The 26,667-nt window shown below is 39.1% G+C and overlaps 1 protein-coding gene across 2 annotated transcripts in view; it reads right to left on the bottom strand.

Annotated features, from left to right (window-relative positions):
- pik3r3b (phosphoinositide-3-kinase, regulatory subunit 3b (gamma)) overlaps positions 1–26,667 on the bottom strand; it is a 214,830-nt gene that overhangs the window by 95,975 nt on the left and 92,188 nt on the right. For both annotated transcript variants that reach the window (XM_053635982.1, XM_053635983.1), the window contains exons 5-7: positions 18,548–18,679; positions 10,168–10,369; positions 2,287–2,372 (exon numbers count right to left, since the gene is read on the bottom strand). In XM_053635982.1, the coding sequence (XP_053491957.1) occupies positions 2,287–2,372; positions 10,168–10,369; positions 18,548–18,679 (420 nt within the window). The remainder of the gene's footprint in view (positions 1–2,286; positions 2,373–10,167; positions 10,370–18,547; positions 18,680–26,667) is intronic.

Here is a 26,667-nt window from a genome sequence, read left to right as displayed (position 1 = left end):
CAAAGACCATTTTGGAATAATGTGCTCTGGACAGATGAATCAAAGATAGAGTTGTTTGGCCACAGTAACAGCAGACATGCTTGGCATAGACGAAAGACAGCTTTTCAGGAGAAGCACCTCATACCAAGCATGGTGGTGGAAATGTTATGGTTTGGGGTTGCTTCGCTGCCTTAGGGACTGGACAGCTTGCATTCATTGATCATATTAAAGAGTGTTTGAAGATAATGTGAGGCAAAATATGTCAAAAAAGCCAACAATTTCCATATATATTATAAGAAATGCTGTAGAGCAAAAATGCCTTCAAAATAATGAAATTAAATGTTTCTACATTTAAAAAATACTAATACTACAAAGATCAGTAAACAGTAATAACTGAAACAAAGTCAATATTTGGTGTGACAAAAAAAAAAATACTCAGGTACAATTAGTGCAGTTTTATAAGCTGATGAGCTGTAAGTTTTGTTGAGCATCTTGCAGAACCAGACACGGTTCTTCTGGAGACTTTGACTTGCTTCTTATTTTTGCAGCAAAATCCCGCAGAATTCATTATGTTTGTTTTTTGGTCTGAAAAGTGTCTCTTACATAATACGCTGCTTTCTTTATTGACAAACAAACATTTTTCTGTAATATTTAATTTTGTGCTGGAAAACTAATGTTCGGGAATCTAAAATGTTTTTTGTACTGACTTAGAAGTCATAAAATAAAAATCTATAACAAAGTTTGTACTAAAAAAATAGGGTTCCTAAGACTTTCATATATATATATATATATATATATATATATATATATATATATACACACACATAAGAGAGAGAGCGGGAGAGAAGGAGAGAGAGAATGAAAGCCAGAGAGTAATATAAACAGTTGTGATGCTTGTTTGAATTAAAATACAGTTTCGTCAGCTTCTTGTTCATTTTTTGTTTAATATATTCATGATATTGGCTGTAATTCAGAGAGCATTGCTTGGCTGCACATTCTAACTAATACCTTTCCTCTATGTCATCTATTAGAAAGCCATATTATGCTAAATATACACCACATCATCGCTGAATTCTTATTTCTGATTGGTCGAAAGATGCTGATTTATTAATATAACAACAGCTCAGAGAGTGATGCCAACTACTCGGTCTTATTATTTCTACAGTAACAGCTCGTTCACAGGGACATGTTGGAAAAGTTTTTTCTGTAAAGAAATGTTTATTAAACATTTTTATAAACAGTCTCCAGAGATTATAATAATAATAATAATAATAATAATAATAATAATAATAATAATAAAAGAGTGGGTGGTGAGGGAACAACAGTTTAAAATAAGTGATGAAAGGAACTAACGTTTCACAGATGTTCCCCAACATTACATGTAACTATAAATGGATAAAAAGTTCAACTTGGCATTCTTGAATTATTTTTAAACTATGCAATAATTGGCAAACTGAAGCGGAATAAAAGACACGGATATCGGAAATATAATCAACTTCAGGGTGGTAACAGTGACTCCAACTCATCTTTGATTGTTCACATCTAACAGCACACCCTGTTGTGTTTCGTTTCTTTCATTCAAACTATTAAAAACATACTTCAAACTAAAAGCAGAAAAACATCAACCGTGTCTGCCCATATTCATTTCGCACTACTAACTCCAGAGGTTCAACGACCATAACTGTTTTAACTCAAGACTGCAGCCTTCGAGGGAGGAGCCTGACCATTCTCTCTCTGTGAGAACTACATAAGTTAAATAAACTTCAGCTGAAGAACTGTATCAGGCACAGAGTCAAACTCCTTTCATTAAACCACAAAACAGACCACGAAGGGAGCCTAGGCTGCCAAAAAAAGACCTGACAGGAAATCAAGATTCATTGCTACACACTGCTGCCAGGCCTCAGAGGAGTCCTACTCAGTCCTTGGACAGGAGGATCATCTCCTGCTCGTTTGCTCCTTGCTCTCTTCTGTTACCATCTATCCACAAACATTCGTTGGCCCTTCAGCAGCCATCATCAGTCACCAAGACACACACTCATGCTTTGCTAACTTTATTTAGGAACATCTTAATCACTTCCAACAGAGAGACAGATACCGTCTACATTGCCGCTAACAACTGCAATTACTGAAGAGAAATTATTATCAAATAAGTGACCTCAGCTCGGAAAATATGCTGCGGCGCACATCTGCGTTAAAAAAAAAATTAAAAATGCAGCGCTAGAGCAGGAAACTGATAACAACGCGCCAGGATCTCTTCATGCTTTGGATTCATATACTGTACCAGACCCAAATGGAGATCTTGCCTACCTGGGGCAGCTTGCATCTCAGACAGGCCTCCCACGACGATGAGGGCTTCCAGAATCTTCACGTGATGATCCGGGTTCACATCCGTGCTACAAACAAAGGAGGGCAGAAAAACCAATGAACGAGAGTCACTGCGTGAGCTCATATTAACTTTCGCAAGACACTTGATTCACAGAACCCTGATCTTGTATATGGATTGGATCCTGATAAGATTTTAACCACAAGCAATTATTATTATTTTTTCAAAATAATTGTGTTCAAATGTAACTTTAGTTAGAAGAATTGGTTTTACCAAATTTATTATGTAGATCAGCCCAGTACAATCAACCACCAACTTACTTCTTAGTTTCTAGAAGTACTTTATATTATATATTATTTTAAAGTATTTTATATTATATTTGTATTTTATACAAGTAACAGTCGCTGTAACAATTTCCTTAACTGCACCAACTTCAGTGACTGTATGGCGCATGGAAGCTGACAAAAGTATTTTAATATGAATTCTGTATATTTGAATTATATATTTTAAAAAAATTCTGCAGTGTATTTTGCCGCTAACATATCATTTGAAATGATCAAAAATTTGAATGTTAAAAATACAGATTTTATGTAAAAAAAAAAAAAAAGAAAGAAAAAAAAAAGAAAAGGTGCAGCAACTAGGATTCCTGGGGAAATAAAACAGGGAAAATTTTTTAGATTTGTATTTAAGACTCAGATTTTTTTTAAATCTGAAACTGTAACCAGTAATGTCAAATGATATGCTTTTAAAGGCAAATCTTACCCGTAGCATGTTCAAAATAAAAGGGGGGAGGGGGCACACTGGAAAAACAATATTAAATACACCACATATTATACATGAATATTGTACATGAATGAATGTACAAGTCAATGTACAATGTGTAAATATACAAAATGTATGTTCAGTCCTGCCGAAATAATCTGTATTTACACTGTACAGTAGTATTACAGTGAGGGAAAAAAGTATTTGATCCCCTGCTGATTTTGTATGTTTACCCACTGACAAAGAAATGATCAGTCTATAATTTTAATGGTAGATTTATTTGAACAGTGAGAGACAGAATAACAACAAAAAAATCCAGAAAAACGCACATCAAAAATGTTATAAATTGATTTGCATTTTAATGAGGGAAATAAGTATTTGACCCCTCTGCAAAACATGACTTAGTACTTGGTTTAAAAACCCTTGTTGGCAATCACAGAGGTCAGACGTTTCTTGTAGTTGGCCACCAGGTTTGCGCACATCTCAGGAGGGATTTTGTCCCACTCCTCTTTGCAGATCTTCTCCAAGTCATTAAGGTTTCGAGTCTGACGTTTGGCAACTCGAACCTTCAGCTCCCTCCACAGATTTTCTATGGGATTAAGGTCTGGAGACTGCCTAGGTCACTCCAGGACCTTAATGTGCTTCTTCTTGAGCCACTCCTTTGTTGCCTTGGCCATGTGTTTTGGGTCATTGTCATGCTGGAATACCCATCCACGACCCATTTTCAATGCCCTGTCTGAGGGAAGGAGGTTTTCACCTTTGACGGTACATGGCCCCGTCCATCGTCCCTTTGATGCGGTGAAGTTGTCCTGTCCCCTTAGCAGAAAAAAAACCCCAAAGCATAATGTTTCCACCTCCATGTTTGACGGTGGGGATGGTGTTCCAGGGGTCATAGGCAGCATTCCTCCTCCTCCAAACACGGCGAGTTGAGTTGATGCCAAAGAGCTCCATTTTGGTCTCATCTGACCTCAACGCTTTCACCCAGTTGTCCTCAGAATCATTCAGATGTTCATTGGCAAACTTCAGACGGGCATGTATATGTGCTTTCTGAAGCAGCGGACCTTGCGCGCGCTGCAGGATTTCAGTCCTTCACGGCGTAGTGTGTTACCAATTGTTTTCTTGGTGACTATGGTCCCAGCTGCCTTGAGATCATTGACAAGATCCTCCCGTGTAGTTCTGGGCTGATTCCTCACTGTTCTCATGATCAATGCAACTCCACGAGGTGAGATCTTGCATGGAGCCCCAGGCCGAGGGAGATTGACAGTTCTTTTGTGCTTCTTCCATTTGCAAATAATCGCACCAACTGTTGTCCCCTTCTCACCAAGCTGCTTGGCAATGGTCTTGTAGCCCATTCCAGACTTGTGTAGGTCTACAGTCTTGTCCCTGACATCCTTGGAGAGCTCTTTGGTCTTGGCCATGGTGGAGAGTTTGGAATATGACTGATTGATTGCTTCTGTGGACAGGTGTCTTTTATACAGGTAACAAACTGATATTAGGAGCACTCCCTTTAAGAGTGTGCTCCTAATCTCAGCTCGTTACCTGTATAAAAGACACCTGGGAGCCAGAAATCTTTCTGATTGAGAGGGGGTCAAATACTTTTTTCCCTCATTAAAATGCAAATTAATTTATAAAATTTTTGACATGCGTTTTTCTGGATTTTTTTGTTGTTATTCTGTCTCTCACTGTTCAAATAGAACTACCATTAAAATTATAGACTGATCATTTCTTTGTCAGTGGGCAAACGTACAAAATCAGCAGGGGATCAAATACTTTTTTCCCTCACTGTATGTGGATATTATGTGACACTTCTGCACATAGTTTTTAATCAATTTCTCTCTCTCTGGCTCTCTCTCTCTCTCTCTCTCTCTCTCTCTCTCTCTCTCTCTCTCACACACACACACACACACATACAAACACACACAGTCATGTCACAAAATGCACTCAGTCACATCCTGAGAATCACTGGCTGATCTGCCAGGAAGACCAGTGACTCATTTTTTATGGTCAGAAAATCATACAGCGAAGTGGTAAAATTCTGAGAAATAAAAATATACTAGTGTTGGGAAGCAATTCTGCAAGTAATAAGTTTGGCAATTTCACCCTAAAGCTTAAGGCCAATTCAGTAAAGCTAAAAGCTACAGTTAAGGACCTTGGTGTGAACCCTTGTGGCTGCTCTAGCATTTCATTCCCATGTTGGTAAAATTTCCACCTGCAGATTATCATTTGAAAAACATAGCCAAAATAATACCTATGGTATATATTCACACTGCTAGTTAATGCTTTTACAACCTCTAAACCTAGATTGGTGTCGAAGTGCTTTAAATAAAGTTCAGCTGGTTCAGAATGCAGCAACATTTACATTCAGTTTACATCTTAACCTTAGCAGCTTAACACAACTGCTTTGTATTCTCCATAAAAAAAAAACCCAGCATATCCTCATGCTGGTACAAACAGGTCTAAGAATGCCATTAAACTAAAACTCTGGAACCTGCATTCTTAACAAGAGAACAAGTCCATTATCCCAGTCTAATTTAAACTACTTTTATTACCTATAAAGTTCCACAGTGACTACAATGTCCTACTGATGACAATATAAACGCTGAATGGTTTATGAAATTCTTGCAAGGCACTAGCCAGCCATTGGGAGCAACCAGGAGTTCAGTGTCTTGCACCAGGACACTTCAGCATTTGGAGGGCGTAAGGTTTGAATCGCCAACCCTGTAATTAGTGGCCAACCCGCTCTACCACCTGAGCCACTATAGCTCATCCTGAGCACTGTGCTCAGCTAAGGACAGCCTACACTCTTCAAATGCAAGGTCCCTCTATGGTTCTGTTGATAACTTCACTTGGATTCCTGAAGACTTAAAGCGAAAACGCTACTGAAATCAAAAACGACCATGATGCTAGCACTGCAGATCCTTTCAACACACTTAGCACTGCTTGACTCTATAGTATACAGCTGTGGAAGAGTAACGACTCATAATTGCACTATCCCGGGTCACACAGAAAAGGTTTGATTCCCTTTTGAGTCTGGTTCCTCTCAAGGTTTCTTCCTCATGCAGTCTCAGGGAGTTTTTCTTGCCACCGTCACCTCTGGCTTGCTCATTAAGGATCTAAATCTAAATCCATATCCAGATTTCTGGTTCTAAAACAAGGTTCTTACAGCGAGTTCTGGACATTTAAGCATTCTTGGAGCCCTCTCTGTAAGGGAATCACAATACAGTACCTGAGTGTTCTCCTAGAAGGACAAACTAAAGAATCATTTAAGGGTATACATTTAAGCTTCATTTTAAGAGTGCATTTTTAAACATACTTTTCGTAAATTGTTGTAATTCTTTTGGATTTATATTATGGTTAATGATACTAGCTTTCCATTGAGCTTTGAGCTTTTTTGAAAGGGAACACTGTTTTACTGTAGGGTTTTCATTAAAAGCCTTTAAGGTTCGTCCAGAGCAAATCTATTGAGGGTGCTAGATAGGACGATTCTTCTAGGAGTGTAGCTCTTTTAACAATTACATTCTTCATTAATATGTGTTATCTTAATTTTATACCACAGTGTGATTGAATTCTCATATCTGATTGGTCAGAAGGTGTGGATTAATTTTATATAACCGCACAGCACAGACAGTAGTTCTGGCTGTAACATAAATGACAGTACAGGAGAGGCTGGTGAGAGAGCAACTGTTTATGACGTAAATGATAACAGGAACTGTTAGCATTCCATAACGTTAAATGTAAATAGGTATTTTAAATGTAAATATTAAGAGTTAAAAGGTGCAATATGACAATTAAAAATTGTAATCATGAATCTCTGTGGTATATGTGGAATAACACACTTCAAACATTCCTGTTATATGGAAACAATCCACTTCGGGGTGGTAATGGTCATATCCCGGTGTGGATTATTATTGTACAGGTGCAGCTAAAAAAAAATTAATATTGTGGAAAAGATAATTTTCCCCCATAATTTAATTAAAAAAGTGTAACTTTCATATATTCTAGATTCATTACACATAAAGTGAAATATTTCAAGCCTTTTTTTTTGTTTTAATCTCGATGATTTCGGCTTGCAGCTCACGGAAATCAAAAATCCAGTATCTCCAAATATTAGAGTAAAGAATTTCTAAAATTTTACACCTACTTCGTAATAGTGATGATTACCTTACATGACCCCAGTCAGCAGCTGTTTGTGCTGACCAAACAAAAGGAGTGTTTGAGGCATAATACAGCCCTTCCCCCTGCTAATCTCACAAGCAAGATGGACAAGTGGATCTGACACTGTGAGAAAGGAAAGTCCCATCCCCATCTCTCACTTGGCACTGGGGCAAGGAAATAGATCACAATCAAATAAGACTGAGGCGAGTTAGGAATTAGTGGAGTACAATACCCAGGCTGTGATCCCAACGACTCCCACACTACTCTCTCCTGTGTGTACGAAAGTCCATCACGCAGCCAGGCACTTTATACGATATATGGTGTCACTGCTTACAAGGTAATTGTGATGAAATGTGACGAGGCCTTGAATCACCAGGGCTATTCTTCTGCTATACTTCTGTTCCTTCTCTAACTGAAATTAAGAAGTTACTGCAGTCATTATAGTGATGTGGCTTCTATAGTGATGGAAAATCTGTCATACGCTGTGAATGTGTAACCATCTGAGCTGCTAAGTCAAATTTTGAATAAGTTTTACTCATTAAAGTAGAATGCTTGGCCCACACTTGCATTCCTCACTGTCATAACTTCAAACTATTCCCATTACTTCGCTGTACTTACTGAATAATTCATAGCAGTTCCTGGATAATATGCTTTTAGTATATATAACTGAATAGTCAGTTATAGGGTTTTTTATATCTGAATCTCAAATGGTGCATTTATGTAGTGAATATGAAACTATATGCAAATTGGCCTCATCGTGTATTAGGGTAGCATTTAGGTACATAAATATAAAAACAAATCATTAAAATATTGACGTTTCTAATAACATTCACAAATTGCCTCTTTTTTTTTTTTTGCTTTAGAAAGCAAAACAATATTTACCTTCTATGATTTATGCCATAGGCTATGAGTTATGTATAGGTCTCTGCGAACACTTGACTATTTTTTTTTAAAAACTTATTGCTTTATAAGTTTTGATCTCATTATCATCAGCACTGCTTATTCTGTAATGTAAAGCTGATCCTGTGTAAACTGGAGTTTGTTTTTCACGTTTCATTTTGTGTGTATACTGGAGTTTATACTTTGTGTGTACTTTTATGAAACAAAAATTTTTATGATGCAAAGATGTGGGCTATGTACTGCAGTTTTTGTTCATCTATTTTAATTAAATGTTGATAGGAAGGAAGGAAGGAAGGAAAGAAAGAAAGGAAGATAGAAAAGAAAAAAGGAAAGGGAATAAGAAGATAGAAAGATGCTTGCATCTAGGAAGGTAGGCAGGTAGGAAAGACAGAGGAAATGAAGGAAATAAGGCAAGAAGGAAGAAAGGAAAGGATATGGACTTAGTGATTTTTATTTTTACTTGAGTCATTTTTGCTTGAGTAAGATTTTTGTCTACTCAACCTCTTTCTGGTTATTACGCAACATCATCATTTATACAGCAAAACTGTGAAAAAAAAAATCAGATGACAGTTTTGCTAACAAAAAGGTCCTGAAGTGCTTTGTACACAACAAGCAGGAGAGTCTTACATCCTACAGATTCAACAGTCATCCAAATACAACTTTCAACATCTGCGTGACTGGGCTTTAAATGTCAAATTTAACTACGTCTGTGTATGTATCTGGGTTTAAGAGGGTTTCCGTGTTTATGTGTGTGAGTGTGAATCCATGTTTAATAATGTGCAAATGACACTGCATGCTGTAAACACATTTAAAAAAAAAGGCTTTTCTTTTTTCCCCCCAACAGAAAGATCAAATATGTGTTTGTATTTCTTCATTTGAACAGCAGCAGATCAACTGTGAAAATGTCAACCCAGTAGAAACTTTTCACGGTTTCCATGAGAGACATTAGATGAGTAATTTGTAATCACTGATCATACCATGTATCCAGAGGGGGTAGAACAGTGAAGGACTTCTCTACTACAGGTTTGATACACTGCGTGAAAACACAACATCCTCTTCAATAGGCAGAATACAGCAAAAACTGAAGCAAAAAGGAAAGTCCCTGCTGGTACACTGACACCATCCGCAGCCACGGTTTGAAAAGATAAAAAATAAATAAATAAATAAATAAATAAATAAATAAATATTAATACTACTACTACTACTACTACTACTAATAATAATAATAATAATAATAATAAATGTATTAATTAATAATAATAAATAATAATACAGTGCCAAATCTCAAAGGAAAAGTTAAAAGATAATACTGGAAGGACTGACTTTAACAGTAAACAAATGTTTACCATGCTGTATTTTGTATTATTTTCCATTCAGGCAAATGAAAATGAGAAAAACAAGACCTTCTTGAAACATGTCTATATTGTGTGCTTGCTTAAATGAACACATTTCTTCCTAAAGGTGAAAAATACAGGGTGGCTTTGCATATAGCTTCATTAATAATGCATACGAAAGTCACTTCTGGAGCAGAGACTGCATATGTAAATTAATATACTGCATATGAAGGCCAGGTATTAAATTTATGGAAGCCCATTTCTGAATAAAACCATTTGTTTCTCAAATTTTATGACAGGTTCAGCAACTTGATGTGTAATTACTCATGGGTGTCAAGCTTTAGTTTCACTTTCCTGGGAGTTTCTGACATCCGAGCCTGTATAATTAGTGCTGTATAAACTGTTTCCTTCACCTTCTCGTATGCGACGTCATGGATGCCATTATTCTTTGTCAATCACCCACAAGAGCATTACAGCTTTAATGTATTAACTTATCTGTCAGACAAACAGGGTGAATGTTAGTTTCTGTTACAGGAGTAATATCTAGCTCTAGATCTAGAGATATCAGTCATATTATGGGCTGTGGATTTCTTAAATTCTTCAACACAACACAAATGGAGGGAAAAAAACCCTACAGTGTATTGCATACACCCAAAACACAAGCATAGCAGTAACGCCAGGAACAGATCCAATTCAATTTAGTATGCATCTTACCTGAAATGGCTGTGTTTAAAGACCAGCTCGATGTAGGCCTGAGACAGAAACCTGGCACTGGCCTGAGCAGCTCCTCCACTCTGAGTCACTTTGCTGAGGTGACAGGTCAGATAGACCAGGAGCTGGTGGTTAGACTGCGGCATGCTGGGGGAGTCCAGGATCCTCTTCAGCTGTTGACCACAATCCTCCAAACTTGCTATTTCTGTAAAGAAGACAAGAGCCATTCAATAGGTTAAACACTTACTATGCACTATCATGTCCATCCAGTATATATTCAGTTCACATACTGAACGATAGTATCAGAGGCTGGAAAAGCACTGGCTACACATGCTTTCTGTCATCAGTTGCCATGTTTAATCATTTCTTTTAACCAGACAGTGGATAAAGAGTGCATAAAGGGAAGCGCTAAACACAGCCTATTATTTCTATTGTATTGTTTTAATACATCAGCAAACATTCCTCTGTTGCAGAAGTTGATTTGAGCACAGAACAAAGATTGTCAAGTGGGTAAGACTGATGTCAATGTACGACATTCTTCGTTCATCTCATTTCTCATTTTAATTTTGTTGAAATATCACAAAGGAAGAAAGGAATAGAAAGGAATAGAGGGAATGAAACAAACAAAATAAAGTAAATTGACTGGACTGAATTGGTAGCTGTGCATAGGGAAAAAAAATCATGTGTTTCACTTGGAAAGAAAGAAAGAAAGAAAGAAAGGAAACTGTGATTTAATTGAATTTGAAGCTAGACATACTGTAAGAAAAACATTTTCGGAGGAGAGGAGAGGAAATGGTGATGGAGTGAGGGAGGAAAGCAAAAGAAAGTAAAGGAAAGTGAAAGAAAGAAAGAAACGAAGAAAGAAACAAAGAACGTTAAAATGCACTGAACCATGACTGAATAAGTAGTCAGACATAAAGGAAAAAAAAACATGAATCATGATTTTCAGAGGAGAGGAGAGGTGAGGAAAGGGTGAGAGTGAGGGAGGAACAGAAAGCAAAGGAAAGGAGGGAAGTAAAAGAAAGAACGAAATGGGACAGGATGGGATGGAAAAATGACAAAAGTCATTCCCATTTCCTCCCACCTCCCAAAAATATGCCAGTAAGTGGATTGGCGACTATAAACTGTCCCAAGGGATGGTGAGAACGCATGCATATATAAGTGCCATGAGATGGACTGGCGTCTCATCCCAAGTGTATTCCTGGCTCCGGATCCACAACAACCCTGAAGATGAATGGCTGAATGGATGAACCACTGGTCTAATTCTGAAACCCGCATCTGCACCTTCTCTATTTTGTGCTACCCGAGCAGCTTTTTCGGAAGCTACTGCATGTGGGTTTCACAATTTCAGTGTCTGGGAAGGCCACGTATGTATATAGCATGGTAGTAAAAATGCTGAGTCAGCAAGACACCCCTTCTTCCCCAATGCTCACAAATATGAAATATGTGCAGCCATTAGCTACTGTATGGACTGATGGGCTGACCCAAATTATTCATGTTATTCTGCCATTATACCCGTCTACCAACGACATTATACATCACTACGCTGGGGATTTAGTGTTAGCCCAGCCACGGCTACTGCTAGCTTATTGTCTGCTGTGCCACTGGGGAATAAGGCTCTGACTTAAAGCACCACCTATGTATTAATTAGCAATGTTCAGATGGGCTTTCCCACACTGAAAAAGGACAACATCTGTGCACAAACAATTGGAGGAGGTGCAGACCTGGGTTTCAAAATTAGGCCAGTGATTCAACGTAATAACTCTCGCATGCAAAACAGTGTACTGAACATGTGGCTGTGCTCTAAAGGCACAATCTGCTCATCCATCGGTGTTGAGTAATAATCATCACACAATCCCCAAGAGCCAGAACAATAACCGATACCTTATAATGTACCTATTAGACATGCAAACGTGATGAAATAAAATAACTGTAATTGACAATTGTCTTTACATATTTATGGCTATATGTTTTGAGCAGACAGCGTTGCTTTTAGCGCATGCGGTGTAAATCTTAGCCGTCACAATGCTCTCAGAGTAAGTAAAGACAAAGTCTAAATGGTGCTCACACACACCAGACTCACACGAACACACTCTTAACCTCTTGCCAATTACATTTCCACAATGACTTATGAGCGTCATTACGACGCGGCTGGTTAAGGCACCTCGGCAATGGTGCTTACGTAAGATAAGTGTCCTGGGGTCAAAGGTAATGAGCAGCAGGAGGTGGGGAAATAGAATGATGGATATTCGACAGCCAGCCGGCCGAAATGTGGGTCAGCACTTTGACCTTGGCCTTTGACCTTGGCCTAAGACCTACAGACCAATGACATAGACCTAGACCCTATGCATGCATGCACACCACTGTCAGCTATCGCCTTTGCTCTTTAAATGCATCTGTATATTACTAGCTGTTTGAAGAAGAACAGCCCCATCCACCCCTCCAATCCAACTCTGCTAGTCATAATCAATGGAGGCATTCAATAAAGGCCAGAGCCTCAGGAACTTAGCTGAGTCCATCTGGACTCAGCATGAGACATGTAGGGGGGGGTTGGGCAGTCCAGCAAAAAAGCCTTGACGTTCCTGGGAAGGGACACAGCAGTCCCCAGTAAGCCAGATTGGCACTGGAACTTCACATTTATACACTCTGACAGATAACAGCAAAAGCTACCTTTACGATTAGCATTAACCGGGCTTTGAGTTGAACCCCAGTCAAGAACACTTAATGGCAATTAGCAGCATGTCTGCTGGGAATGACGCGGAATCTATACAGCCATCGTAGACCGTTTAATTGCGAAGGTTCCTTTGACTCACTTTGTAGAGACGGATACACTATAAATAGCTTAACTGGTCCTGCAGATTTTATTACAGCAAGAAATAAACTCATTCTTGTGATAAGAGAAATCAGAAGACCGATAATGATGGACCAGTGACAAAATGACACTCCACAGAAGTGCAAGGGTGTAAAAACACGTGCAAACCTCATGAAAGCTGAAATATTAATGGTCTGATGAAGGATTGTGCTTTCCAAATCAGCAAATTGTCTGTTTTGCATGTTTGCCCCAATCAGTTTTGTCCTGGTCAGGGTTCTGATGGATTCAGAGGCTATTCTGGGAACACTGTGAGCTCACCGCACCTGCGATGCCAATCCATCCAAGGCCACCGTGCATACACATTCACACCCCCTTTCAATTTAGAGTAGCCAATCGTCCTCCCAGCATGTTTTTGTACAGTTGGAGGAAACTGGAGAACCCAGAGGAAACCCATATGAACACAAGGAGTACACGTAATGCAAGCTCAGGACTAACTCGAACCAGGGACTTTGGAGCTATGAGGTAGCAATACTACCTGCTGCACCACCATGCCATGCCTGTTCACCTTAATACAGTGGTTTTCAAAGTGGGGGCCCCTTGGGGGCCGCCAGGGGTGCCCGGGGGGCCTCAACAAACTGTGTCGGAGCCACCAAGCCCATCCCTCCCACTAGTATGTTTTCTCTTTCTCACTCCCAGACAACCACACACACACACACACACAATCAATTCCTAATGTGATGTAAAGATGTAAGATGTAATTATTAATAAAAAAGGGGGATATATTCAGAAGTCTGTATTTTTAATGTGTTTTAAAGACATCTTGCAAATCGGGGGCCTCGGTCAAATGTTAATGCCATTTGGGGGGCCCTTGCCCTGGAAAAGTTTGGGAACCCTTGCCTTAATAAACATTACATTTTGGCTAAAAAGTGCAAAATTCATGGCTGCGTATCGGCAAATAAATGAATATTGGACGCTCAGTGTAATGTCCGGATACGGGTTAACCCGCTTCCACCAAGCCATTATTTTATTAATGTTTCTTGAAATGATGTCTCATTGTTTCACAGAGTTTCATTTTAATGTGACTAACATTTAATTATCTGTTGCATGTTTGCATTTAAGAGTTATGAAGAGTTATGAAATAGGTCTCTTTAAAATCAGCTTTTGAACAGAACACACATTCACAGCTACACTCCTATTATATATATCAGAATCCGAATCCGAATGAGCTTTATTGCTCACACACACAAGGAATTTGTCTTGGTAAGTGCGTACACAAATATGACAGCAAGACACATGGGAATGAATGAAATTTTTGAATCATTTTCTACCCGTCTCTCCACTTTTATTTTTAGCACTGTTCCCGCTGTGTAATCACACACACGTATTTTCAATTTCAGTATTATTCTAGCAGGAAAACGGGTATCGCATGAAAAAAAGCTGCGCTCGCTACCTCCTTTGCATGTGACACCATGTTCGTAATTACTTTTTGCAAATGCGTTGAAACACACCCACTAACTGCACACACAATTTATCAGAACGAATGCAATTTAGCCTTCATATATGGGATGTTAATAAATTAGGGTCTTAATGCACAAATTATAAATACACGAAAGGATTCCCATTTTTAAAATCTTACTGTATAGCCATATCATATAATATATACACTGCTTGGCCAAAAAAAAGGTCGCTGTTCGGATTTAAATAAGCAAATACTTAAGCGCTCCAATAATGACTGGATCATTAGCGCAGTGATTAATACGTTTCAGCTGCCAGCAATTCTTTTGACCCTAACTGATACAGTGTGTAGCTGTTGGAAGACGTATCCCGTGATCGTGGAAAAGATGTTTCAGAAGGGGCAAATTATTGGCCGGCATCAAGCAAAGAAAACAACTAAGGAGATTGCTGAAATCCCTGGAATTGGGTTAAGAACTGTCCAACGCATTATTAAAACCTGGAAGGAGAGCGGCGAACTGTCAACTCTGAGGAAGAAATGTGGTCGGAAAAATGAACGTTCAAAATCTTGAGTGATCGGAGATCTTTAACACACTTGGTGAAGTCACATCATTCATTGGGCTGAAATTGAGTGGTTCAGGGAGCATGAGGAATCATTTTCACACATGAATTGGCCACCACAGAGTTCTGACCTTAATCCAATTGAAAGTCTTTGGGATGTGCTGGCGAAGACTATACAGAGTGGTTTCGATGCTCCCGTCCTCAATACAAGATCTCGGCCAAAAATGAATGTAACTCTGGATGGAAATAAATGTTGTCACGTTGCACAAGGTTGTCGAAACAGTGCCAGGAAGAATGTGCGCTGTATATCAAAGTTAAAGGTAGTGCAACGAAATTTTAGTGTGTTTAGCTTTCTTTTGGTCAGGCAGTGTATTTCTAGCACATGAATTATACTGTGAGGAAGTTTCTCATCTAACATAGAAAAAAATAATGAACAACAAGAAGGTACTTTTACCCCAGCATGTCCCAAAGTGTTTTATTCCTCTTATACCACAGCAGGCTGCCAATTAGTACATTTACATGGACAACAATAATCCGATATTAACCCGATTAAAACGATACTCTGATTAAGAAACTAGCATATAAACAGTGATTATTGATGACCTTAATCCGACTAAAGTCATACTCGAAGTAAACACAAATCGAATTAAGACATGTGGAGTACTCTTGTTTTAGTCGCATTATGGACGTGTATTACAGACATGTACACACCTTAATCACATTATGAACGTCGTGGGGACGTAATGAGCCCTATGTTAATCGAACTATGTTCTATAACATGTAAAACAGGAACATGAAAGGAATATTCTGAAAGCGACTCATGTAAACACCTTAATCAGACTATTGTCTTATTCAGAATAAGGTCAATAATTAGATTGTTGCTGTCCATGTAAACATAGTCAGTGACTGCATTTTTAGTTATTAAAGAACAATGTCATACTCTTAATCTAGTTATAGTTATATTTGATGTTGTGAAATATCAAAGCAAGTTATCACTTATGGTATAGACGCTATAAATGGTCATTTCTGTGAGAGTCAGTCTCTTTTTTGAAGAAAAAAAATGCAACTTGTCTTGCTGCTAAGAAACCCGAAAGTGCGAAGGTCTCTGTCCTGAAGACTTGGCAGGGCTGGCACTGGAGACTCCTTTAAAAAAAAAGTTAAATAAACGTCTTCTCACAGAATGTGTTAGAACATATTAGAATGAGCACATTAATATAAACCTGTCGCTGGAATACAGCCGACACTAATGTCAGACCTGCTGTGATAAAATATTAATCAACACATTCTGATCAATGAGAATCCAGAATTAAAAAAATATATATATATATATATATAAGTACGATCGTTTTTACTGGACATAATTATTAAGGGAAAGTTAGGATCTAGGGCCTAAGATGAGGCATTGCTTAGACTGAACAGCACTTACATAATTCAGCTCATGTGTCCTAGCTAAATCAGGTCATGCTCAGGATCAGATGAGGCTAAGGGAGAAGGCAGACTGGGTGTGTGTGTGTGTGTGTGTGTGTGTGTGTGTGTGTGTGTGTGTGTGTGTGTGTGTGTGTGCCAGACAGTATCAGTGGGAGTAATTTAGAATGAGGTTAGTGATAAATGCTGTTATCTCACTATCAGGCATGTTAGCACCCCCTCTAAAACACAAGCACACACCCACTCTCATCCACACATGCACAAACCCAAACCCTCTGTGACATGGAGTTTTGCTTTTGAACAAATCACTCACACAAGGTTTTCTGTGAGGAGATGGTTATTTATCTTTTTCTGTAAGGAGTCTCCAGTGTCAGCATTTTGTAACAGCATGAGGTAAAACTTTAATTTGAAGTTATTGACGTAGGAAAGTCATTGGAAAGGACGACATTTTTGGTTCTTAGGTAACATTTCTAGCTGTTGTAAGATAAGTGATACGAGGAATTAACTTGTTTTACAGATGCTCCACATTACATGTATATCTAAACAGATAAAATGTACAGTGGGATAGTGTGAAGCTTGCTGTTATAGCGAAAACTCTTCTGATCTCCCTTTATACCAGCTCATTCAATGAGGTCATAACCTCACACAGGGTTTTCATACCACTGCTATGCTGATGACACTCAACTCATCCTCACCTTTCCTCTCTCAGACACTCATGTTTCTGCTCGGATCTCAGCATGTCTGGCAGACATCTTGTCATGGATGGCAGCTCATCGGCTGAAACTAAATCCCAGCAAGACTGAGCTGCTGTAAATCCCTGGAGATGCATCCCCATGTCAAGATCTTGTGATCTCACTGGAAAACTCAGATCTCACCATCTGTCACTGCACACACCCTTGGGGTAACCATGGACATTTCTATCCACAGAGGCCACTCAGGTGCTTGTTTAGTCCCTTGTCATTTCAACACTGGTCTACTGAAACTCAATCCTGGCAGGTCTTCTCTTGTACACCTTCCGACCCTTGCAACTAATCCAGAATGCAGCTGCACAACTTGTTTTCAACCTCCCAAAGTACTCTCACACCACCCTATTGCTACACTCCCTCCCTCCACTGGCTTCCTATAGCTGCCTGCATCAGGTTTAAAACACTGATGCTTGCACGCAAAGCCAAAAACAGACCAGTGCCCACCTACCTCAAAGCACTTATCACATCCCACGATGACTCAAAGCTCACACCGAGCCTCTAGCACTGTTTGACTGGATACACCATCTCTTTTAGGGTACAAGGAAGATGTGCATCAATGCTTTTTCTCTGTCCTGCCACCAAGTTGGTGGAATGAACTCCCCCTGGCTGAGTCACTGGCTGTCTTCAAGTGAAGACTAAAGACCTACCTCATCACCAGGCACTTTCTTAATCATATTTGTCTTACGTTTTTTTTCTATTTATACTGTACTAACCTGCCCAACTGGGTTTTTAAACAGGGTGGCTGTGGCTCAGGTGGTAGAACGGGTTGTCCACTAATGGTAGGGTTGGCGGTTCAATCCCCGACCCACATGCTGAAGTGTCCTTGGGCAAAACACTGATCCCCAAATTGCTCCCAATGGCAGGCCAGTGCCTTGCATGGCAGCTCTGGTGCCATTGGTGTGTGTGTGTGAGTGAGTGAGTGAGTGAGAATGGGCAAATGAGAAACAGTGAAAAGCGATTTATAGAACCACTAAGGTGAAAAAGGTGCTTTATAAGTGACCATTTACAATTTAGACCAATGCTACCCTTAGTCCCTGACCTACTGAGCTAGAATGAGGATTTTTTTTTGTTTTTGTTTTTTAATTGAGACTACAAAGCACTGGATAAAGGTGTCTGCAAAATGCTGTAAATATAAATACATTACACAAGCCCTTTGTTTATTTTTTCTATTAAAGACAGGCTCGGATTGTTTTATTCCTCTTACACCCAGCAGTTTTCCAATGCTTACGATTCTTATTCATTACAGAATGTCATGTCAAACATTTGATCAGTTCATTGTGGAGAATCCTTACATACTCTTATCGAGCAGATAGTAAACCATCCTTTCTTCACTGATACAGTAGCTGTATATTGCTGTATTATGGTTTGTCTCTATGAGCCAGCTTACCCTGAGCAGTGTAGACCAGCTCACTGTAGAGCACAGATGGGATGATGGGACATGGCAGCTCCTGCAGGTAAGCCCTGAGAGTATCAGCCAACACGGCCAAGTCATACTGCTCACAGTCCACTGCAGCGGGGTCTGAGAGGGGGAGGGTACAAAGCCAGGGAGAGAGAAAGACAAAGAACAAGCAAGAGCGAGATAGTTAACTATTTTTTACAAAAAGAGACAGAGGCACGCTGAGTGGAAGATTACTAGTCAATAATTCACTGCTTCGGATAATGGTACTTCAAGGGAGTGCAATTATACAGTAGGAATTGTAAAAGGCCTTGATTGCACTAAAATTATACAGGCATATTGATATATTGAGAAGGCATAAAAGAGGCTGGCTGTTTTCTTGCACATTCCTGATGAGAGTATCCTAATTTATAGTTAGGACATAATTGTCAATAATTCCTACATGTTAAATGGCATGGCTGTGAAACGAAGGAAGTACTTCATGTGAGTGAATATATGTAGTCGTACAGCTCAGCTTATGACAGAAGTTGAAACAGGTCAAACCTGTCATAGTTGTGAATAAGGACCTTAGAATCCTATATATATCTGGATGGTGATAAGGTGGACACCTCTGGTTATATTATATTATAAACCCTGAACCGCAAATTCTGACAAAAATGTTGTGCTGTGTCATTATTTCAACTTAAAATCATTAGTTTGAGAACGGTGGCTTAATGGTTAGCCTTGCATCTCCAGAGTTGGTGGTTCGAATGCCGATTCTGCCCCGAGTTTGCATGTTCTCCTGGTGCTTTGGGTTTCCTCCAGGTACTCTGGTTTCCTCCCCCAGTCCAAAGACGTGCGTTGTAGGCTGACTGGCATTTCCAACTTGTCTGTAGTGTGTGGATGGGTGCGTGAGTGTGTGTGTGATTATGCCCTGCCATGGGTTGGCACCCCCTCCACGGTATTCCTTGCCTTGTGCCCCGAGCTCCCTGGGATAGGTCAAGGCTCCACGTGACCCAGTGTAGGATAAGTGGTACAGAAAATGGATGGATGGATACCATTAGTTTTACTTGTTTTTTCCCCCCAAGATATTATGTCCTTATTTAGACCTAGGGCGTCCTTATTTCAAAGTATCATGTCATTACTTTAACTTAATGTCTCATTATTTCAAATTAATAATACATTATTATTATTATTATTATTATTATTATTATTATTATTATTATTTAAATAAGGAGATATTAAGTCAAAATAACAAAAGAGCATGCCAACATTTTTTTTGCAAGTCAAGAATAGATGTGTTGTTTGAAATGTTCAGTATCCTAATCCTCCTTATGTTAAAATGATTCCATATAGGTGTATGTCTATGCTATATAAACCATGGTCCTTTAATTTTTGTATGCTATTATAGAACGAAAAAGTAGTGACCTGTAAAGTAAATTGAACAATAAAAAAGAACAATGATTGAAGACAATTAGATATAATATTCAGCTCATCAAGGAATCTTTTCACATTACATTACATTACAGCATATTTTGGCAGATGCCCTTATTTACAGTGACTTACAATTATCTCATTTATAAAACTGAGCAGGTGAGGGTTAAGGGCCTTGCTCAAGCGCCCAACAGTGGCAGGTGGGATTTGAACTCGCAACATTCTGATAAGAAATCCAATGTCTTAACCACTAATCTACCACTTCTCTTTCTTCAGTGACTGTTCAGTCAGAATATTTATGACCAAGTAAGAAACTTGCCACATACAGTAATCTTCCTTAGCTATTATGGCTCACAATGCTTACAGCAGAATACTACACTAAACAACTGACATGTTCATAAGCCAACTGACTGTCAGGAATTGCTCCTGTATATTGTACTCAACTGGAGGCTATACTATACAAATGAAATGGCTTTTGTCTTTCTTCTGCCCCACAATGCATTGTTTGCTATGGCTGTGACCTTGGGAGACCGTTAGCAATGATAAGAACAGATTGCCTTTCAGCGTCTTGATTAAATTGAAAAGAGTAATGAATGTGCATGTTAGTCAGAGAACACATTTAGACCAAATGCACGTTTTAGGTATTCATAGGGTACGACTAAGCTTGCTAGTAATAAGGGACAAACCATACAAAAAGAGACACATGAAAATACAGAGAGCACCTATTATTTGTTCAATTAAACAAACTCTCTCAATGCTTGCCTCTCCGCTCTCTTCCTCCTCAATCTTTCCGTTATCCCACTCTATCTCAACACTGCATTGATCGGCCCTCTGACTAATTGTAAAGGAAAGTTTCCCTCTTATCGGGTTCCAGTGAGATGAAAAGCCCATTAAGCTCTACTGATGACCTTCTCCCTCACAATTAAGTTTGTAGACCTGCTAAACATGATTAGTTTGTACACCTGCTGCTGCACATGCTGCCAATGTCGAGGTTCAGGACATGTAACATAAAACAGGACAAAATACATACATTATTTACGTGTAGCATTTGATATTTTAAACTAGTGATTCAATAAAATGTTGCTAGCATCACTTATCCTTTAGACCCTTAGATAGTTCGATACTCCTCCACAACCCATCCTGGTAAGTTTCCCTTTTGCTTGAATACTGGTAATTTACACCAAACAAGAAATATGTCATCTATATTGCGAATAACTGAGCACATCTCAGATCTCAAAGCTCTGGCTACAGTTTTTAAAACAGTATCATTAATAGAAAGCGCAAGAGCAGCCTACTTGTGCACGCATAGCAGTTATCAGCAAGCATGGTCATTAAAACAAGCACACATGGCATTTCTGTGTGCACACGCAAAGGTATTTACAAGTGTGGAGCAGAGAAACTGCATTTGTGTTCTGTGAGCACTGAGACACGTGCTTTCTTTCACGTGGCCTTTGAGTTAACTTAAGTAAAACAGTTATGGAGGAAACTTGGTACCAACAAAGCAAAAAAAAAAAAAAAGATTTGACTCTCTTGTTCTATCGCTTAGAATGTTACACAAATATTCCACCTGACCCCGAGCAACCAAACACTTCAGTGACGTAATGGCGCGGCCTACATTCTGCATCCAGCAGAATACTTCCAGGAGATGCAGCAAATGATGTTCCCAGATATTACTAAAGATCATTACATTCCGTTCTCCATCAACAGTCCCCGCCAGCACCTTATTGACCAACTGCTGAATCATTGTAATGTGGAATGTGGAAGCCAGTCCTTTGTCCTGTAGAGCATGTAGCACCTAGAGCACCAACATCCGTTGTTTAGGTAGACCAAACATGCAATCATGATGTTGATCTCTGGTTTGATTGTTGGTAATTTCTTGATTCTGATTGGCCAGTAAGAGTTGATGAATATTCTATTTACTGGGACGTGTATGGTAAACACTCCATATAACCTATGGCTAATACTAAAGAAATTTTTAAAAGGTGTTTTGTTATTTAACAAAGAAAACACATTGTGAGGGAAAACACCCGGTGTGCACAAAGTTTGCATGTTCTCCCCGTGCTTCGAGGGTTTCCTCCAGGTACTCTGATTTCCTCCCCCTGTCCAAAGACATGCGTTGTAGGCTGATTAGTATTCCAAAATTGTCCGTAGTGCGTGTGTGAATGGGTGTATGAGTGTGTGTGCGATTGTGCCCTGTTATGGGTTGGAACCCCTTCCAGGGTGTCCCCTGCCTCGTGCCATGAGTTCCCTGGGATAGGCTCCAGGCTCCCCGTGACCTTGTGTAGGATAAGCAGTATGGAAGATGGATGGAAAACACATTACTGATATCATGAAGCTTTTATTAGGAGATGTTTATTTAACATTTACTGAAGGAGCTTTGTAACATTCAGTAATTTTTTCTGACACAGGAACGTCTTCAGGACAGAGAAGTTTCTGATTTCTTGGTAACATGACAAGGCATGTTTCTTTGTCTTATTAACTTCAAGAAAGAGCGGAAAAAACTGTTTAAAGCTGCTGTAACATAAATTATAACAGGAACCAACTTGTCTCACAGATTCCATAGTTCCATAACATTAAATGTAACTATAAATGGTTAAAAAGCATGGTGTGGTGTTCATTAATAAAGTGTAATCAGTGGCAAATTGCAGTGGTTTAAAAGGAATAAAACACTTCAGGATAGGCTGTTATAGAAAAATAGTCCACTTTGCATCAGGCCATATGCTTTTGCCCAGGTGACAGCCAGTGTATATTCTATTTTTAACCCCATTTACTGCCTGACTCAGATCACATAACTGTGCTTGAACAATACTGAGCTGGATTAACAAAAGGATTTTCTATATGTGCTGCATTTTCCCATGGTACTGAGGCACAGTCATGCGAGAAACTAACCCCTATTGATCCATCCCCTCTCAATGAATCTCATTTATTGGTCTCTCTAAGTAGTTATTGCATCTACATACATTTCTTAGTTTTCTAATCATCTTCACAGTTGATGTCCATCTACTGGCTTCTCATTCTTTGCCATGACTCCATATTGATCGCTTCCTAATGCCAGCTTTAATCCATATGTTGTTGGAATTTCTCTCTGTGAACTTATCGATAGCTGACACCCCTCCCTACTTTGCTACCAGACGACTTCAGCTCTTCAATCAGTCTTTGGCTTGCCCCTCCTTACTCCACCATGCTTCCACTTCAGCCATTTACATGTCTGTCATTTGAATTCAAATTTGACTGCCTGATCCATCTGGTCCAGCTCTATTGATCCACTTGAGGCTTTATTGGTGCGCCTGGTGCCTTATACCAGTCATCTGCAAACAAAGATATCCAATCAGCTGGTCCAGCCTTGGCTAGAAGCCTCCCCACAACCATAACCTCACACTGGGTCAAAGCATTCTGGTGTCACTTTGTTTGAGAAGATACATCACAAAGACCCCATTCAAGTAGGTTTCGGGGGATGGACGCTAGACATGACATTAGAGGTCAGGGTTATTGTTTTCAGGGAGACTTGAAAGGGTAGAAATGACCCATCGTGTCGATCTATTAGGTAAAGGACATCAGGCATGGTGGATAAAGCAATGGTCATGGGCAAAAAATCCTGCATGTTTAATTGGGTTCACTTACTAAAAACAAATCCCAACGAGAAAAACAAGGACCTCAAATTTCTAATCCAGATCTGTTTGTTGTACTATTGCATTTCCGCCATTGAAGTCTAACGCTTATTTTCCACCACAATGTAGTAAATTCCTTTTATACCACAGCATGGTTGAATTCTTGATTCAGATTGGTTAGAAGGTGTTGGTTAATTTTCCAGAACTGTAGTTCTGACAGTAGTTTCAACTGCAAGACAAATCCCAGGTTTAAATTAATGTGCTCTTTCAAATACGTTATTATTTCTAAAGCAACAAAGTATACATTTGTTGAATGGTTGGTTGATATTCCACATAAACAGATTTAAAAAAATCTTTGTAATTGTTGATATGGTGAAGTTTTTTCTGAGGAGATGTTTAACATTTTTGGAAGGAGTCTCCAGTGAACAATCAAGAGTAAAGCTGTAACTTTAAGCTTTCTAACACAAGCTCCGCCCCCAGGATCAACGGTGGCCCATAGAGTGTCTATAAAACGACTAACAAGTGGCGTATCCAAACATGAACAAGCATTACAGACAGGAAGTCAGTTTTTCAAACAGGTTTTCTCAGCGACTTAATACACTTTTGCTCAGGCCTTTTTTTTTTTTTTTTTTTTAAATTCATATTCTATATATCTTTGAGGTTATTTGTACAAGTAAGGAATAAAAAAAAGAACTATTGCAGCTTTAAATTTAAATACTGTAGCATCACACCATTCATTATTTTCTTCTAACAGCATGCCCCATCATGCTTTATTCCTTACATATTACTCATTTTCTCCATGCCAAAAAACAATAATAACAATCTGGCTGTTTGTAGTAATAAAATCGTGCTTGAGCTAGGCTTTTAGATTGTGCTAGATAATCCAAGCAGCTATCCATATGCAACAAAATCAAAAAACAAAAAGGTTTCAGCACAGCATGAGTTTTGGAGAAATGTTATTCTACTACAGTTTACACGCAGAGCAGAAAAGAAACAAGAAACAAATCTAGTGGCTACTTTAGTCTGCGTATGTGGTCTGCGAACACGCTAAAAGGCTACTGCAAGAACAATTAGCAAACTGCTGCAATCCACAGTTTATTTAATTCATGTAACAGACAGCTGCTGAAGACCGTTGATTAGCCAGCATTGTTTATTATTTAAACACTCTAAAAAAAAGAGGACAAAAGAAAAGATGTCAAAAAGAACAAAGTAGGAAAGGATTTAAAAGAAACAGCTGTGAGGAATTCTCAAACCTGATTGGCCAGAAAGTGCTCTGACAGTTGTTCCAGCTGCAACGCAAATCAAAGGATTATATTACTGCGCTCGTTCTGTTATCCAGTAACTGTGTGCACAGGGACGTGTATGGTAAAAGTTTTATTTGAGGAGACATATATTTATGCTGGCTAAGAGGTTAGCATGTTTGCCTCACAGCTCCAGGGTTGGGGGTTTGAATACCGCCTCTGTCCTGTGTGCTTGCATGTTCTCCCCGTGCTTTGGAGGTTTCCTCCAGATACTTCGGTTTCCTTAACCAGTTCAAAGACATGCATTGTAGGCTGACTGGTATATCCAAATTGTCCATAATGTGTGTGCGATTGTCCCCAGTGATGGGTTGGTACCCAGTGCCTTGTGCCCCAAGTTCCCTGGGATAAGCTCCAGGCTCCCCCATGACCCTGTGTAGGATAATCATTATGGAAAATGGATGGATGGAAACGTGCATTTAGTTTTTTTTTTTTGGAAGGAGCCTCCAGTGTCAGGGCTTTGCACCAGTCAGAGGTAAAGCTGTTACTAAGTTTCCCTTCACAGGAAACACTAAAGCTCTTTAACATGGTCACAATGGGACAGTGATGATCCTGCTAACCGAATCAGCTTCAGCATGATTGTCATTATTGAATTAGATAATCTTTACTTCAGCTTTGTTTGGGCAGCAAGTTCAAGCAGTTCACTGAGGTAAATGCAACTATTTTTCTCAAAAAGGTTTGCCAAAAAAAAAAGTGAAAGAGAAGGGCCTTTAGATCAAAAAGCATGTCTTAAGTGATTTAATGCGATGGAAAATGCAGCTCTGATTTCTCCATAATTCTATTGATTTATAAAATTCTTAAGAGCCTGAAAAAGGCAGGGAAAAAGACACACATTATTGCCTCAATTTGCCAGAGGTCACATTAGGTTGTTTGGCTGTTCCCTGTTGTACTTATAAGACACGATGACAGTTGGTGACATTTGATTGAAAGCGTGTGGTAGGGCAGTGAACCAGCCTGAGGAGTTTAAACTACTCTAGGCTGCCAGAAAATAAAATACAAACCAAATGATTCTGATTATGGTACATTATACTCTATTCAGGAAATTTAGGAAAGACGGAGCTGCGTGTGTTTATGTAGTTATGGTCTAATTTATTCTTGAAGACCTTTCACTGAAGTGACCAGTGTACATGCATATTTGAAATGCATTAAAATGATTTAATAAATGCTCAAATTTCTATCATGCCTCTTTGTAAAAGGCATCATTGGTCTCCGGTCTCAGGTTGGTGGAAAGCAGTGAAAATTTGGAAAATGCATGTTGTATAGATTTCCTATCCATCATGCCTACGGAAGAGTGATGAATCTTTCATAAGGAATCGCCGTTTATGTACGTGTGACAGCGAGGTAGTGACAGTGTGTATGTGTGCATGTGTAATTGTGGGTGTTTATATGCAGAATGCATGATGGTGTTATGCACGGAAATGCAATTTCACATGTATGAATAACCAGCTCGGTGGCAGAGATGGATTTGGAGTCATTTTTTATTCCTCTCCATCTGCATATTTTAGATACAAATAAGAGCATTTCCTTCACGGTTTAGGAGTCACACTCTAGTCGCTCCCTATATAGCCACATATCAATCACTGTTCAGTGCCAAAGAGCAGGCTTATGCATTGCTATTGGATTACTAGATCATGTATAGGTATTCATGCTAGTTTGATCAGTGTTTTAATGTTTTCCCCATCTGTGTGGTGCTTTAGGGAGGTAAGAACGGAGCAATCACCCATGGCCAGCAATCACAAACAACCAACAGTATCTGATCAAAGTGGTCTGATTCTGGTTCCAAGAGAACTTC

This window comes from Ictalurus furcatus, chromosome 11, assembly GCF_023375685.1.
Source record: "Ictalurus furcatus strain D&B chromosome 11, Billie_1.0, whole genome shotgun sequence".
NCBI lineage: Eukaryota > Metazoa > Chordata > Actinopteri > Siluriformes > Ictaluridae > Ictalurus > Ictalurus furcatus.
The sequence above is the reverse complement of the archived record's forward strand: the minus strand, read 5'-3'. Positions and strand labels throughout refer to the sequence as shown.